Source organism: Trachinotus anak, unplaced genomic scaffold (genome assembly GCF_046630095.1).
Source record: "Trachinotus anak isolate AG129_WGS33_773 ecotype Australia unplaced genomic scaffold, CSIRO_AGI_Tana_v1 ptg000007l, whole genome shotgun sequence".
Taxonomy (NCBI): domain Eukaryota; kingdom Metazoa; phylum Chordata; class Actinopteri; order Carangiformes; family Carangidae; genus Trachinotus; species Trachinotus anak.
The window spans coordinates 4763674-4780938 of record NW_027273858.1 but is presented as its reverse complement, the minus strand read 5'-3'; the positions used below and the strand labels follow the sequence as shown (position 1 = coordinate 4780938).

At 41.5% G+C, this 17265-nt stretch overlaps 1 protein-coding gene and 1 long non-coding RNA gene across 5 annotated transcripts in view; one reads left to right on the top strand and one right to left on the bottom strand.

Annotated features, from left to right (window-relative positions):
• The window catches only part of LOC139622610 (homeobox protein Meis1), a 203937-nt gene that overhangs the window by 79573 nt on the left and 107099 nt on the right, over positions 1-17265 (bottom strand). Inside the window, exons 1-2 of one of the 4 annotated variants that reach the window (XM_071480008.1) lie at positions 2059-2786; positions 30-250 (exon numbers count right to left, since the gene is read on the bottom strand). In XM_071480008.1, the coding sequence (XP_071336109.1) occupies positions 30-250; positions 2059-2070 (233 nt within the window). In that variant the 5' untranslated portion in view covers positions 2071-2786. Of the gene's footprint in view, positions 1-29; positions 251-1469; positions 1983-2058; positions 2787-17265 lie in introns of those variants that run through there. The other 3 variants (XM_071480007.1, XM_071480010.1, XM_071480009.1) reach the window with 3 other exon arrangements.
• LOC139622616 (uncharacterized) lies at positions 2902-7132 on the top strand. The gene is made up of 2 exons (XR_011691343.1): positions 2902-3141; positions 3721-7132. It is a non-coding gene; the product is annotated as an uncharacterized lncRNA (long non-coding RNA).

Here is a 17265-nt window from a genome sequence, read left to right as displayed (position 1 = left end):
TTCCCAGCGGACCGGAGGCTTGCACCTACCCGTATATAGCGTCTTTATCTCTCTTGAGAGCGTCGTTAACGGAGGAGCCCATACTGGGAGGCATGGTGTTGGTGTGGGCGGTGTGCGGGTACTGGTGAGAGTGCAGCTGGGGCCCGTGGTTGAGGTGCACCGCCTGCATGGACCGGGCGCCGTGCGGGTCTCCGTACATGGTGGTCGGGATGCCCACCCCGTCCATCGCGTAGTGGGGCAAGTCTTCGTACTGCACACAACAAACACGCCGGTCCACAGTGAATACACATGCACAAGATTATATCAGTCTCTGGCTCTAACTCTGCTAGAAAATCACAAGTCAGGAAAACATGATAAAAGTTCTTTGAGGCTGGAGGAGTGAGACTTTCTTTTCTTTTAAAAACGGCAAAGTAAAAATCTGTCAACTGAGCGAAACTGTTTCTTTCATTTCCAAAAGCAGTCGACATGTTTCAACCTTTTCTTCATTAAAAGTGGATTCCTGACACAAGTGGACTGAGCTGCCTTTTTTTGTGTTTGTTTTCTTTCAAACCACTGATACTTGTAAAACAGGCAAAACAGGAGAAACTAATTCCCCCTGAGTTATTTAATTTTTTATAGTTTTCTAGAAAACACGTTTTACAGAGTGAAGTCGAGGTGACTTGTTCAGCAGGACATTTGTTTACAGAAGGAAAACTACAGCAACTTATTCTGAAGTGAAACTAGTTTTGTTCTCAGCTCATTCACAGTGAGCTGTGCAGCTCAGAGGAAAAATAAGCACGAATTACACAATATGTTCAAAATTACCCAGAGAACAAAATACTAAAACTAGAGCAACATAATAATTATCATTTCTATTATTATTATTATCATTAAGCAATTGAGTTGTCTAAGCCTGGTGTCCTGTGTTTTCAATGTACAAGAACAACAAATGTCTTAAACTTGTTAATTGCAGTGTTTGCTAATTTTAAAGGATCATAATTGTGCAGCATGTTATTACCTATCAAGCACACTGTGATTAGTAGCTTGCAACAAAAGCAAGTCAACGCGTGTTGGGTTTTTCAGACAACGTTAACCCGGAGCTGGATATTCAAACTTTTTTCACTTGCCAGTTTTGACTTTAACATTGTAGTGTCGTCTTTGCATTTTTGTTTGGCAGTTATTAAACAAGCTGCAGCTTTCTGAACACGCAGAAATGTTGATTCAGGTCTGCAAAAGCTGAAATAAAATCTTTATTTGAGGTCTGCTCCTCTAACAGATTATAAAAAAGGTGGGGGGCTGAATTATTGATAGAGCTCTCTGAAAGTGACAAACAAGTGCCGGGGAAAAAGCATTATCGCTTAAAGCTGAGCACTTCGACCCTGAAGGCAAAGAGGTGCAAACCCCAGCGTGGTGCAGCTCCAGCGCCAGACTAAGCAGCCTAAATGTGCCCAGTGTGTCCACAACATCTCCGCTTTTACACTGCTTCCTACCCGTGTGAAGATCCAGCCGCTGTTCTGAAGCAGTCCCGGAGTGTATGAATCAAAGCGTTTGTCATCACCTCATTACTAAAAAACTGCCTCACTGGCATTATGCTAATATTGCGTGTTTTAACACACTTTACCCTGGAAAGCCGGAGCATGAAGCAGAACAGACGGGGAAATTAGGATCTTTTTTTTTTTTGCTCATAAAAACTCGACTCAACCTGAAATCTTGACGGAACGGTCTGAGGAGAAATGTGGGGATTTGTTTTGCCTCTATGCCCTCCCCCATTTCGCTTCCAGTAACTGGCCTGTCATAACTAATCTAAAAAACATAGCCGATGTGAGATCTGATCACGCTTCCAATGTCCCTCGGTGGGCCGGTTTGTGGAGCAAACGAGTGCGGCCGTGCGTAATACGGTGCCAAAGAGACGACAAACGTGAAACTGAGTCTCCATGTGTCAGCGAGGCTGCAGAAACTTTCGCCGCGAGTGTGTGTCCGTGCGGGTATGTGTGTCATTAAGCCACGTTACAGTGCAGGATTGCATTCAAGCACAGTAGACTTAGAGAAACTTTTTTTAGGGGGGATAGCCCTACGTACCCGTTGCGCCATAACCCTCCTCACTCCCTGGTCGTCCTTTCAGTTTAGATAAATCCCCTCTGCGGCCAGGGTGGAGACGAAATGAAGAAAGAAAATCCAAATAAATGGGAAGATGTCTCAGCCAAAATCCCGTATGCCTCTTTTTTTCCACGGAACGGTGAAGCCAGCCCCCGCTTTCTGCGCAAGTTTAGCCCAGGCGCGGCGAATAGGTCCTCGGCTATCCTCGGGGCAGCGGCGCCAGACTCCTTTTCCAAAACCAGGGTGAAAATAAAATAGCCCCTCAAACAGAACTGGCGACTCTCATGGCTTTTTGCCACTCCGCCTGTCAGTCAAAACGCGAGGGCTTGTCAAAAGTACCGGATGAATGATGGTCCGACGCGCGTCTCCACGGGATCGGCACCACCTAAATGTTAATGGTCACAATCACAGTTAAAAAATGAAGCAGCTCTCCTCTCGTTTTCTTTGATCACTCTCGGCTCCCGGCTTGATTTTCTTATGCAAAAGCGTCTAGAGATCAAGAGGAGGTGGGGTGATAATTCTGGCTTAGGCTTTCTTAAAGGAGCCACGATCGATGCTGTGCGTGAGTGCGTCTCTCTGTGTGTGTGTGTATGTGTGTGTGTGTGTATGTGTCTGCATGTGTGTGAGTGCGTGTGTATGCGTGAGCCGCCTGCCCGTTTGTGTACAATGGATGTGTGTGTTGAGCTGAGGAGGAGCGGAGGATCTCGACCAGACTGCTGAAACCCGGAAGTAGTGGTGGCCATAACAGGTCGCGTCTTACACAACGCACCGGGCTGCAGCAAGTCGTGCGGAGAGGAGGGGGGTGGTGGGAGGACTCAGCGAGCCCAGCCAGCCGCACAGAGAGCTGGAACAACGCGGGGATAAGCACAGAATATCCACCTATGACTCCAACTCCATGTATCATCCTCATAAACTGACTTTACTCGTCAGCCCGGGCTCGTTTGTAAACACCGAGGCGTTTGAATGTCGGGGATGACGCCCTCAGCATCCACCTCTCCGCTTGTAAACACTTTATTTTTACGGCTTATTGAACCTGCTCTCAACTTTGATGTGAGATGTTGTCAGGTATGTTATCAAGGGCCAATGTGGTCTGAACTGTGGATTCAGTTTGGTCTGGGGTTATAACTTTCTAATCAATCTTTTCATTTCTACAGTCAGAAATGTAATTATAGGTCTGAAACCAGTTCATTTGAATAGATTTATAGTCAGCCCATGACTCTGATAAGCTGTCAGCATCACGTCTGCGTGGAATCCACACTGTATGCTGAAGCCAAAATCCAGTCTTACTGGTTTTGGGCCTCTTGCAGCTCATTAGCTCTCAACTTTACAGACTGTTTGTTCTCCTCCTTTGCAGTAGTATAAATAAGATTTGAGACAGGAGATGCACCACCTGAACTGCTTGCAAAAGCAATAAATGCAACTTTTTTTCAAGTTATCTGGGAGCACTGGTTTGATTTAAATACAAGAATTGTTGTTGTTTTTTTGTTTTTTTTTAATGCAAAAGCAGCGTAATTAGTCTTAATCTATAACCAGAGTGGACGTCAGAAGGCTGGATTTTAAACATGAAAACGTTACAGTAGCTTTTCAAAGCATCTTTTATGTCTGAACAACAGTTCACATGTCGTCTGTCCCTCTCCCCCACAGCAGCGCTGAATGGGTCGCTCCAGTCTGCCCGGGCTGTCCAATGGCAGAGAGGCACAGAGATGGGAGCCCCCTATTGGCTCCCCACATGATCGATCCGCGGGCTGATTGATCGGTTATGGGCCACATTTGCGAGAAAGGCGCAAAACAAAACATCTTCCATGAAGAGAGAACACACACTTTGCGTTTCTCATCAGTTTCTGCAGGCTGTGAATTCAGCAAAAACACACAGTATTTGACTAAGCTCTATCTCTCTCTCTCTCTCTCTCACACACACACACACACGCACAGACTCACACACGCACAAACACACACACACACACACACACACACACACACACACACACATTTCCAACTCACCAGCTTAATTACTCACTTCTAAATACACTCACAGTCTGAACTCTCCAAACCACACTCAGATTAAGATTTTGTCACCTTTCTTCTCTCTGAGCAGAAATTGATGTTGATTCAACTTTTGTCTCTTTCTAATGAACCGTTCGCTTGAGTCTCCACTGCTTTGCAGAGCACAGACAGTAAAAGTTTAGTCAAATATTGATGAGCTCTAATTTATGGAAGGGAAAGTTGGATTCTTGAGTAATTTCAAGAAAAGTAATGACACCACTCAGTAATGTGTGGATGTAAATTATGAGTTTGAATTTACGTTCTCTCGTTATGTTTGATTCCTCACTGGGATATAGATGAGAGCAAATTTAATTCCATTTAGTTTATCAAGTTTTTTTAATTAGGAAAAGTAAGTTTAAGCACATCAAAATGTGTTTAAGATATTTATGAGATATTTTATGGGATTATGAAGTAATTTAAAAACAGGATAAATTACATGGACAGGATTATTTTTCAGAGAAGACGCATAAGGAAAGTATTTCCAGAAATTCTACTAGATTTCTGTTTATTTTTGTGGTTGTTTTCCACCTGATGAGAAGTTTACCCAACTTTTTTATTATTATTTCCCAGCTCGTCACACACGACTGAAGAGTGTGTAAAAGAGCCACGTTATCTCCTGATTATGCTCATGAGGTGTTGCTGGTCGGTGACAGCCTGTTTGAAGGAGTTTTTTACTCCCCCCCTCCACCCCCCGTGCAGCGCGTCCACTCATCGATCATCTGCCCCCGGTGCCAGAAACGGTGTCATAACATGATAATGCGGCTTCACACATTCGCCGGTGATTCCTGTGGCAAAAAAACGCCGAGCGCTGGGTTCCGATGGGACAATTTTACAGGCATGAAATGACTATCAAAGCCTCCCGCAGTTCAGCCGGCGAGGCTCCGGGGGCGGACAGCAGAGGAGCCGGGGAGCCGCGCAGGACGCACGGACTTTTACGCACAGAGACACCGGATCAAATAATAATGCTGTGTGAATGTGCTCATCGAGTTTGTTAATTCACTTATTTCTTGGTGAGTAGAAGCTCTCCTTCTCACACTCCTTTGTGTTTTTACGGCTTATTAAATTATTTAAAAAATGTCATCATCAGCACACTGAGGCATTTTCTAGAAGGGAAGTTATTTTCATTAAAGAAGAAGCTGGTGCTTGAATCCACTTTCAGATAAATCTGTGTGTTTAGTGTAACGCAACCAGGATAACAAAGCTCACTATACCACAAGGTACACTCAATTTTAGTGAGTCATTGAGAAGAAGCGAGGCTAAATTTACATGAAAGGAGATCACATCACTGTAAAATAACTACTATGGCGTTATAAAGCAATTAAGCTCCTTCAATTAGCGTCTATAAAGCAAAGTGAAGCTCCACTTTCTCTCCTGGAGGTGCTTTTTCGTGAGGGTCAGCGCATTTTGGCATCCTGAAAGAGAGCAGGGGAGGGGGGCAAATACTGTCATTTCTGTTTAATCCGCTTTGCGTTGACGGTAATGCTTTGAGTCGTTTCAATAAAATCAGCAGGTATTACTTTCAGACGCTTGAATGTAAATTGACAGAATGTTTGACTGGCGAAACCAATGAAAGCCTTATTAGATGGCCTGTGAGCCTCCACTTGTGCTGTTTGGAGACACAGACAAGTTGCAGCCTTTATATTAGTTTATGAAAATTCAACGTGTATTCATCAGTATGTTGCATATTACTATTTTTAGTCACCAGCTGTTATTTTTAGCTCAGGGAAATGTTGTTAGAAATAATGCGAATTTGAACATGATTTTTAATGCCTGCAGTCTTGAGCAAAAATAAATGAATAAATAAATAAAGCAGCTTCAGGTCAGAGATGTGAATCACTGTCCGGCTCTGGGTGATCGCCTGTATCGCTGCTTGTCCGCGGCTGTTTGAAGAGACAAGGAGCAAACCGACAGCCTGAGGAGTCAAACCGAGGTCAAACTTTTTGCAGCCCCGCAGCTCTGCGCCCAGACGTGTTGGGATCTGCTTTGTGTCACTGCTGCTGCAGCACACAGGCAGACACTGAGACCTGCTGCAAAGTTTTCACAGCTTATCTAATTACATGAAACTACTAGTACATTATGGTCTGTCAGAAATACCCAGCAGGATTCATTAGGGTGCGTTTAGGTGCTGTGAGCTCCGATCTGAAGCGATTCAGTCAGAATAAGGCGCTCGGCTTTGTGCAAGCAAATGATTCCTCTTGCCTCGGAGATTTATTTGAAAAGTGAGTGTAATGAGCTATAATGTGAGGTAGCACGCATGTATAATCCAGTGTCACATCAGAAAAGCACACATGCATTACACCCTGATTCTCCACCACCGTTTTCAAATGGTTACTAATTAATGAAAGTGTAGTAAATTATTCCAGTATTCAGTTTGTCTGGATTTATTATAACAGGAGGATTGGGTGGGATTTTTTTTGTGAGAGTTTGGTGATTTTTTTTATTTTTTTTAAAGACTGTGACACTAATATCTCGGGAGAATAATTACATGGCACAGAAAACATCATGGTAAATACACTGCTTTGTAGTTAACGGTGTAACATTACAGCTGTGGTATAATGACGATAATATCCATTTGCAGCATTAATTTTAAACCATGAAACCAATTACATTTTTCTTAAAAAAAAAAAAAAAAATCAAGACTGACTCTTTTCCCTGGGAGTGTTCACTCCTGCTGGATCCTGCAGTTTGGCCCAAATGTTAATCTGAGCTGCTCTCGTCCCTCACACACATTAATGCTTAATCATTTGCGCCTTCTACCGGAGCTGCTGGAAATTACATGTAATGCAGAGATGCAGAGGAAGAGTCCTGCTCAGATAATTAAAGATAAAAAGCAAAGTAAAACCCCTGCAAGATAAACCCACTGTTTTCCTCCTTCTTTAGTTCTTATTTTCTTCTACATGCTTCACTAAATGCAGAATATACTGTTTGAATCTATAAAGAAATGACTTGTTATATTTCTCACGATCTTTGTTTCTGTAAATAATTTAACATGCTAATAAAATATATATCTGTGCCTGTTGTCTTTTGGTGTGTTGCCTTTTGTTGGAAATGTCCAGAGTGTATAGTATTCATGGGATTGTTTAATTTTAAGCCAGATTGATAAGAGACTAAAAGCAAAAGAAGATTTATTTAATTTCCATTGCTGCATTAACTGTGAACATGACTTAAGTTACATCTTATATATGGTCAATATATATGTAATATACGTATGGTTATATGATGGTCAAACATATCAGTAATCAGAAACAAATACAGACACCTAAGATTAAGTTTGGTGCACAAATCAAACTAAAGAACTATCTCCTATCTGGATGTTTTGTGCAAAACTAACATGCTTTGAATTGAAAAAGCCAATTAAAGCTGTATTTATCTCTATCAAAGCAGAAGAAGAAGAAAACTGCTGCTGCTGCTTTCTCTCTGAACAGTTGATATGTAGGTGTAGCATTAATGTGGATTCACGATAAATAACTGCAAACCACTGAACCTGAACAGACACAAGAGCTGCAAGGATGTGACAGCCACACTGACACCACTGCATCACACCTATAGATACATATGTGACGAACAGCTGCTTCCCTACGTGAGAACTGTGTGAAATTGGATGCATACATATATATAGACCTGTAAATGTACAGATTGAAGCACACACACACACACACACACACACACGCAGCAGAGGCCTGCAGTAATAGCTGTGCTGAATGCTGCCAGTCAATTTTCACATTGTGCCACTAGCCACCAGGTCAGCAGCTCCACTTTTACTCTGAAAGGCTGCTGAGTCTGAATTAACCCCACAGATAGACAGAGAGCTCATCACTCTGTCACACACACCTCCTTACCTCCCTCTCTCTGTCTCCTCTTCTCTCTCTCTCCCTCACAAAGTCTCTCGCCCTCCCCTTCCAGTAGCATTTGTCACCACCGCTATTATTTCAGGTGTGCTAATGGTGTCGCAGACACTTCTGCTGAGAGAGAGAGAGAGAGAGAGGAAGAGACAGGACGGAGTGAAAAGAGAAGGACAGACAGATCATCATCATCATCTTCATATGAACTCCACTTCCCCACAAAAATCCAGGGGAGAAGGGTTTGGGTGAGGTAAGGGTAAGGGGTGTCACATATCGGGCAGTCGCACCGTTCAGGGTGGCAGTGGGTGAATGGGTGAGGATGGGGGGGTTGTCACACCTCCCACAGATACTGTGAATTGATCAGCACCTTAGAGAGAGAGAGAGAAAGAGAGGGAGGGTAAGTGAGAAAAAAGGAAAGCGGCAAAGCAAGGAGATGAAGGATGACGATGAGGAGTGGAAAAAGCAGGGTGTTGGAGCCGGGCTATAAAACCAGGAGGGGGAAAAAAAACACAGAGCGATAGGAAGGGAGGAGTGAGGGAAGGCTGCAGAAAGAGGTGTGAAGACTCATCTTTTCCTGGATGGGTGTGAGTTTAGGCTGGAGCGGAGAGTGGCCTGGGAGCACAGCATAGCCTAGTGGTAATAAACCAGCAAACCCCAGTAGAGAAACAGCCAACATCAGCTATAAGGAGCCATATATGTGAAGGGCTTTGATTCAAAATGTAATACTTCATGTCTGTGCTGGAAATGTTCGCAGAGCTTCACAGATCAATGATTCTAAAGCCTCACATGCAGCATGTTACTGTGTTCAAAGTAAGTGTCTACAGAGTTTTCATTTGATGATTGTTTCATGATAGACACTACATATTTCAAATGACAGATGTCTTACTTTAAATTGAAAAACGCAAAATTGTCCTTATTAATTTTCCTTAAAAGAACAATGAAGGCAAGTCCGAAACTATTAATATCTGGATGAAACAAGTGAACAATCTTCTTAAATGTAAGTATTTTGTATGAATTTTTAAATGCTCTGTGAATGAATGAATGAATGAATAAACACTAACTGTTACCTAAAGTTGGCTGTTCAATATAATGCAGAGGATCTGCATTTTTGGTCAGTTTTTATTTTGACAACCAAGGATTCAAAGAACCTCTGTGTTTCTGTCTCACAGTCTGATTTTGTGGATGTTTCTTTAAAATGATAGGTACTTAAGTTCAGGAGAAAATTCAATAAAGCAAACACACTGATGTTTTCCTCAGGCTTTACAGCTCAACTGTGCCACATGACATCTTTTTTCATTTTCAGAGTAGAACCGTTCCTCCTCATGATGAGCGGTTTCTTGCCCGAGCGGCTGGTAAGTTATAAAAACCTTTACCACGAGCAGCATTTGGCTTGTGGCTGATCTGTATCTCCCAGCCTGCAGTAAACACACGGTCACCATGAAAGTTATAACACACACAAACACACACACACACAAACACACACACACGCACGCCACAAAACCACGGTGCAGTACTCATATGGTAGAATGAAGGTGATAAAAGCTCGAGCATTTCAGCTGCCTCTTTGATTGGCTTTATGAAAAATTAATAGCTAATTAATTATTTGCCAATACATGTGCTATGTACAGTGTTTCAGACTTTGAACTTTCAGATTCAAGTTATCACTTTTGGTAATAGATTCTCATGTTAGAATATAAAACAAATACAGTAGATAAAACAAAAATATACGAATAGGAATTTATCACTAATGTTAATTTCAATAAAAGCAACATTAGCCAAAATATTAGTGAAATCATGCAAAATATGTTTGACAACAGGTAATAAAAGGTAATGCATAATTAAAGACCACAATGGAGTTAAGTCTTGGACTTAACTGGGTCATCCTTATAAACAAGGCAAAAAAGATGATGCTCTGTAAGAGATAAAGATATAAACCAGCTGAAATATCTATCTATCTAATATCTATCTGCTGCAGAAGGAAGGACCTTGCAGACTAAAAGCTGCCTCCTCACTGGTCTTAATCTTGACCTGGGGGGTACAAAAAGTCAGGAGATATCATGTCTGACATGTATTGAGGCACGAGGCTGCTACTGATTTGAAAACCAATAACAGATTCTTAAAAATCTTTTCTAAAACAAGCGGACAACCAGTGAAAGGATTCGAGATGTGTGCGGCTCTTTCGCATGTTGATCAGCAGTTTGAAAGATCTGCAGCTCATCTAAACATGGCTGGGGTTAAGATTTGTCTGTCAGCGTGAGACAACTTCACAATATGCTTCAGATAAAGACGTAGGTTTGGTGGTGGTCATGAAACCGACTTCAAAATAAATTTTAATCAGTTGGTAAAACGCTGAGAAGAAATCGAGAGCAAATATTTGGCATATCAGCTCAGATGCTTCAGATACTCCAGTTCAGCAGCGGGGCACCCGTCCATCCTGGCAGCACTGAATCAGATTACCAAACACACTGATTGACTGCAGCGGTTGCTAGTGAACCTACAGCCATCTCTCCTAAACAAAGTCTCTGCAGAAGTTCAAGAGGAGGTCAGCGGTCACATCATCTCATCTAAGATCCCTCGTATACTGTACGACTCTGCAGGGTCCTAATAAAGACGCTTTCAAAGCATAAATTCCTGTCATAACAACAAATGTCAGAGACACGGTGAAGTACAGACGTCTGCTTCTGCTGTGCACTAACTGTGGCTTTGCTGCAATAAATGGAAGCAATTGTTCTGCTCGTGCGTAATAAAAAAAAAAAAAAAACTGCACTAAGGCTTTTCAAACAATGAGACACAAACTTGTTTTCTGTGAAAAGTTCTTCTACAAGCTGTCAAAGAACCAAGGTAGCGTGATCTGTTGTAAATTTATTCCACTTAGCTTTTGTTAATTATCACAAGTGTCATAACCATCAAAAGACAACAACAGACGACTTGGCACTCGCTAATGTTTGACACTTCTATCTTTATACTCTTTGTTCTGTCGCTCTTTCTTTCCTCCTTTGTTTATCACACATTATACCACACCCGCCTCAGATAATTATTCCTCCCTCCCACTTTTTTACTTTGTCCTTGAATTTCTAAATGCAGATGCAACCTGTAAATCTGACAATTTCTATTCCTGATAGCCATTTACTGTGTCAACTCTGGGGGTAAAGAAAAGTCATTACATTACATTAAGATTTCCTGAATTATTATAAAGAATGTGAAATCTTTGAAATTGTTTTGTTTTCTGGAAATCTGTCTGCAAACGTTGGAGCACTTTTCTTTATATGCTGCTTATTTCACTTGGGAATTAACTCCTCGTCAGTCGGAGCACATGTTTTGTGTTTTTAAAAGAATAGAAAATTTCAGTCATTTACAGAGGTTAGACTGGACCAAAATATTCACATTATATTTTATATTATTTAAAAAAAACAACACTTTTTTCAGTTTAGAGTGATTTGTTTTTATTATGTCAAGTACAAACAACTTGGTTTAAAGTTCTACAAAATAAACACCTACATATATGCTGTAATGTAATTTTCAAAAAATCATCTTAAAGTTCAAAAGGTCTTCTGCAAATATATAAATAACTTAATCTCAAATAAATTATTACGTAAATAAAACAGTTGTTCTTTCTCTGTCGCTGAAATCATTTGGTGAAGTTATATATCAGTTATATTCAGTTTAGATTAGCTGCTGCTGAATAAACATGAGCGAGCTGGAAGACAGACTCTAAATGTTTCTGGAATTCAATGAAGAGAGAAACGCAGCAGCTGCGGCTGACAACTCGAGCTTTCAGAGAAAAAAATATACAAAAAAAACCCCACCATTTCCATCAGGAAACAGTGACAAAGTTAATCAGACTGAATTGACATGTTTGCAGTGATTACATTGCGCCTGCATTTGCTCCTCACCACCAAACTACCAGAGCTTCCACTGCAGCAGGACTTTATGTTTCTAGTTCCCGATATTTCCACCAAGCTCTGGACTGTAACCTAAAATCAAACATTCTCTACATCTGAAGTGTCACAGTTTCAATAAATAACTTAGCTTATTACTCAAGTACTGCACCTAACTACTTCAATTTTATGGTACTTCATACTTTAACTCCAGAGGGAAATATTGTATTGATGAATATGATGCATTTTTATAGATTAAATTATCTGATATCTTATGAAGTAGTTTAAACCCCCCCCCCCCGAATAGCTGCAACGTTAAAATGGTGCTTTCACATTAATGCATCAAGATTAACAATCCAACAGTGTAATATATATAAGAATAAAGCACTCTGAAGGATCCATTCTGCTCCATTCTGCATAATGACAAATTTTACTTCAGGTTCTTGAAGTAAGTTATAAGTAAAGGATCCGAGTACTTCTCTGCCGCTGCCTATCCGTGACACAAATCTAGTTAGACTAAGTGCTAGAATTATTTACAAGTATTTTTTGACCTGTGTCTGTAAACGCATATTGTTCCTACCTGTGGAAATATAAATCTCCCTGTGATTTAGGAGCAGCATGGGTTAATCTGAGTCTCCCGAGGGAGTCAACATCACAGGGCCGCGCATAAACATTTTAGAGATTGACCTTTCACCTATCAGGCACTAGAAAAGAGTCTAGTGGGGGTCACATGTCCAAAACCATTACAGATCACACGCTAATTCCCCTCAGACATTCAGACAGGTAAATTGTGTGCATGCGTGACACATGCTCTCACAGAAAGTCACATTGTCGGTTCCCAACACACAGGTAAATGTCTCCTCTGATACTCTGACGACCACATTATCTATCATGAAATGCATTCCTAATATGGCCACATGCAAACACACACACACACACACACACACACACACACACACACACACAGTCTGAGAGCCAGTCTCCGGCTGACAACATCAGTGCAACCTGATCTGGCTTAATAAAGGCCCTTACCTGCATTTACTGCTCCGTTAAAACGCTCTCTTGTTGTTCTACCAATTCACCACACTATAATTGCACCGAGGCTGCATATGGTCCTCATCTACTGCCCAGTGCAAGATAAAAGCCAATGGGCTGCAAGTGTACAACACAGGGGAGCAGTGAGTGTGTTCATATATACGTGTGTGTGTGTGTGTGTGTGTGTGTGTGTGTGTGTGTGTGTGTGTGTGTGTGTGTGTGTGTGTGTGTGTGTGCCTGGGCGTATGTATGTAAGCATTTTAGGGCAAATTGGACTCAACATAACTCAGGGAATAGTTAGGAAAACTGCATGATGTCACCGTTATTACACTGTAAACGCAGTTGATTTGGCTTTGAGGATTTCTGCATGCCGCGGCCTCTGACATGTGCGCTGAGGCTGGTTCGCAGATCCAGCCTCCACATCCAGGCTTTGAACTGCTCACTGAGAATCAAAGTGAAGTATTAACACATCAAGCCAAATTAGTCTGCTAATTAGTCACTTATTGGGGGTTTTTTATTACTTTTCCAGGAATATTTGGGGCAGTTTTACTGTAAAATGAGATAAGAAAAGGCTACTAGAGAGTAATTAAAAGTGCAAAATTAAACATCCTCCAGTTGTTTTTAAAGGATAGTAGGTCAGTTACATCCTTGGCTGATAAAACTGTAACACTTACACAGACAGGGGCCTCTATTTTTCTAAACGATGACCTTAAGGTGATGACTTTGGCAAGAAACTAAATAAACTAAATAAACAGTTCAATAACTGGATTAAGAGTGACAGGAGATTGGCTTGCAGACAACCTCACAGTCCTTCCTTCGTGCTAATGCCAGTGCTTTTGCCTGCTCTGCCCAGTCAGGTTTATGAAAGTCAGCCGGATTAGAGCCCAGCTGGGGCTCAGTAAACCAGCACTCGGTCCTCAGAGTCACACCACCATACATGACTTCCCAAACAAACCTCGACGTCCACCCCCCCCTCCGCCCTTCTTTATTTTTGGGCTCCTTCACCCTTCTCCCCTCGCTGTTTTTCCTCCTTGTAGGCATCACTAACATGACCTTGCACTGCAACTCACACAAAGCCTCTCCAAACACACCACAACACACACACGCACTCTGCTCCAAATTAAAATACGAAGGCTTATTGAGCAATACTCCTCTAATGGTTTCATCCACCAATGGTTTTATCTTTGCACACATAAACACACATGCAGCCTCTCATCTCCAACCAAAAGGAGCTGCTCTCCTCTCTTCTTACGTAAGCTGGCAGAAAATCTCCTAAATCCCTCTCTTTTTGCTGTTGTTGTGTTGCGTCTCGGCTGGCGCGCCCTCTTGAAGAGCATCTGAGACCGGGGGCAATTAGAACCTGAGCAGGGCATTGGCGCATCAGACCATTTAGCATAGAGGCTAATAAGGCAGGCTATCGACAAACCCAGACCTACAGGCACTGCAGCGCTGTTCGGTATTGACGGTGATTTGATGGCACTGAATCATATCAAAGAGCTTCAAGATGTTTGATTCTCCCTCCGAGAGCTCAAATTTGGACAGTTTTTCTGGAGCCAATGTGAAGAATCCTGACTTCTAAAGAATTTACAACACTGTCATCTGCTCCTGTTATTTTTTTTTTCCTCTGTATATTAAAAAAAAAAGTTGAATGTTTTCACTCTTTGTTGATACAGAGGAATTTTTAGAAAAGCCAGGTGTAGGACCAGCTGTAGAAATAAATGTTACTTAAGGACACATCCTCCTTTGTCATGTAATAAACTTGGACATTGATCTAAAATTTATAAGGAGAAAAATGAATTTTAGTCACTGCATTTTAGCTTCAGCGTATTTTTAACACTATGACAGGTGCTCAAAGTGCTCAAATTTGTCCAAAGGGAGGCGGCTGGAAGAAAGCATTAGAGTGTTACAAGAGATCCAGCGACAATGTGTATGCAAGAGACAATAAGAGGAAAGGTCATAAAGACAGAAAGAGAAGGAAAGAAGGAGTGATCAAGGCAGGAGAAAGGCAAGAAAGAGAGAAAGAAAGAGCAATGGAAGGTTGCTGCTAATTCTTCCATATCTAAGCCTCTTTGCAGAAACTCCCTTTGTCTTCCAAGTCCCAGTCATTAGAGCCTAATCCTATCAACCAGGGGCTAATCTGAGGGCAGAGGGTTCAGCCCCCTCAGCTCCACAGGCCAACACTCACACACTCACACACTCACACACTCACTCACACACACACACACACACATACACACATACAGATACACACACAAACATAAAAGACACAGTAACACACATAAACGCCATGAGATTTACAAACTCACATGCACCTGTGCACACAAGAAAATGTACAGATGTTTAAACGTACACACACACACACACACACACACACACACACACACACACATACACATATTTGCAGAAAAACACAAAAATAATGAGGGTGCCCATTTTCATTACACTAATTAAATCTGAACTATTATAATATTACGCAAAATCAATCATCTCTCTCCAAAAAGTCCACCAGCCCAAACTTTTTAGGTTTCGTGATGATCTACTTTATGGCTGGCTGGAGAAGAGATGTGTGTGTGTGTGTGTGTGTGTGTGTGTGTGTGTGTGAGAGAGAGAGAGAGACGGGAGGTGGGGGGCATCAGTTTCCCACACATTCCAGCAGAGCCTCTCCCCCTGCCATCATCATTCTCCTCTTTATTTCAGTGCTGACTATGCCCAAGATTAGTTATTGATCAGCGCGGATATAAATTATTCTAAAGTGAAAGCTCAACAACACAGTCATTATAGATCGACTATTGACCAGCTCCGATATATCATTCCATTTCCACTGCACTGCACCCCTGCCACCAGCCGGAGAAATGCTCAAATAATGAGATGGGGGGGGTTTTATGACTTGGGCACACTCTGCTTGACCTTTCGGGGAAGGTAGAAGGATAATATCAGCATTGGGTTCTCAAATGTGATGCCATTTGGAGAGTTTGGCCCGAGTAACCTGGTAAATTAAGACAGAGACAGATTTCGATGGAGATGAATTGCTGGTATGAGAGGTTGTATGAGGTTACAATCAGTTTCAAACAATTAAAAAATTTTACTTTATAACCATATAAAGGGTATTAGATGAATGTCTAATTCCACTCAGTTAAATTATTGTAATATTTTATAGTAGCTCATAGCAGCAAATGTATGATGGCGACAAATGATTATTTTCATCATCAGCAAATCAGTCGCTTATTCTTTAGATTACTTGATCAATTGTTTGGGTTGATAAAATACCGTAAAATAGAGAATAATGACACAGTCACAGTTTTGCAGAGCCCAAAATGACATTTTCAAAGTGCTTGTTTTATGAGGCAAACAGGACAAAGCCCATAGATTCAGTCCTCACCATGTAAAACAGAGAACAGCAGTGACTGCTCACAACTGAGAAGCTGGAACCTGAATAGATTTGGCATTTTTGCTTGGACGTCAAGGATTTGTGGACTAGCATCGAATATACGATTAATCGAATTTATGAATGTTTTTTATCACTAAATTCATCCCAACTGGTTGAGGCAGATGGCCGCCCACCCTGAGTCTGCTTCTGTCTCTTCAAAGGAAGTTTTTTCTTGTCACCATCACCAAGTGCTCACTCACAGTCAGACCTGTTGGGTCTCTGTATTCAGTGATATAAAGAGCACGGTCGAGACCTGCTCTATTTGAAAAGTGCTGTCTTCTGCTGTCTTCTAACGCTATACTAATAAAAACTGACTTGACTTGGCATTCATAGAAATTCAATTCAGTGTTTGTCTATTTACACAGCAAGTAATCTGAATGACAAAACAAAATACATCGCTGGTCGTTGCCCTCAAGAATGACACATACAAGCTTTTTCTGATCTGATTCATATCAGTCTCTCAATGCTACGGTTAAGGTTTGGTTAAGGTTTAGGCACAAAAACAACTTAGTTAGGTTTAGGGAAACATCGTGGTTTGGGTTAAAATGACTATGCAAGATGTGTTACGTCAGGATTAAAGGACCTTCATCATCATACTACAATTATAACCACTTGTTTTAGGTTCAGGAACCATCATCATCAGGAATACAGGAAATGAACATTACCTGTTCAAAAGGGGGAACAAATGGCAGTTTCTCAAGTCAAAGTCAAATGCTTTTGTTTTTTTTACCCATCCATCCCCCCGACGTTCTCTTCATGCTGACTCTGTTGCTGTATAATAATGGCACCTGACTGGGTCTTTGTCTTTATCACTTGAACATAAACACACTATCATTTTGGGACACTTCCTGAAACATGATGCACATATTTCTCATTACATTACACTTTTCTGTCATACAGCAGCAGCCGTTTAATTTCTAGGGGTATAATGGGGCAGATGCATCATTATTTCCTGTACATCAGA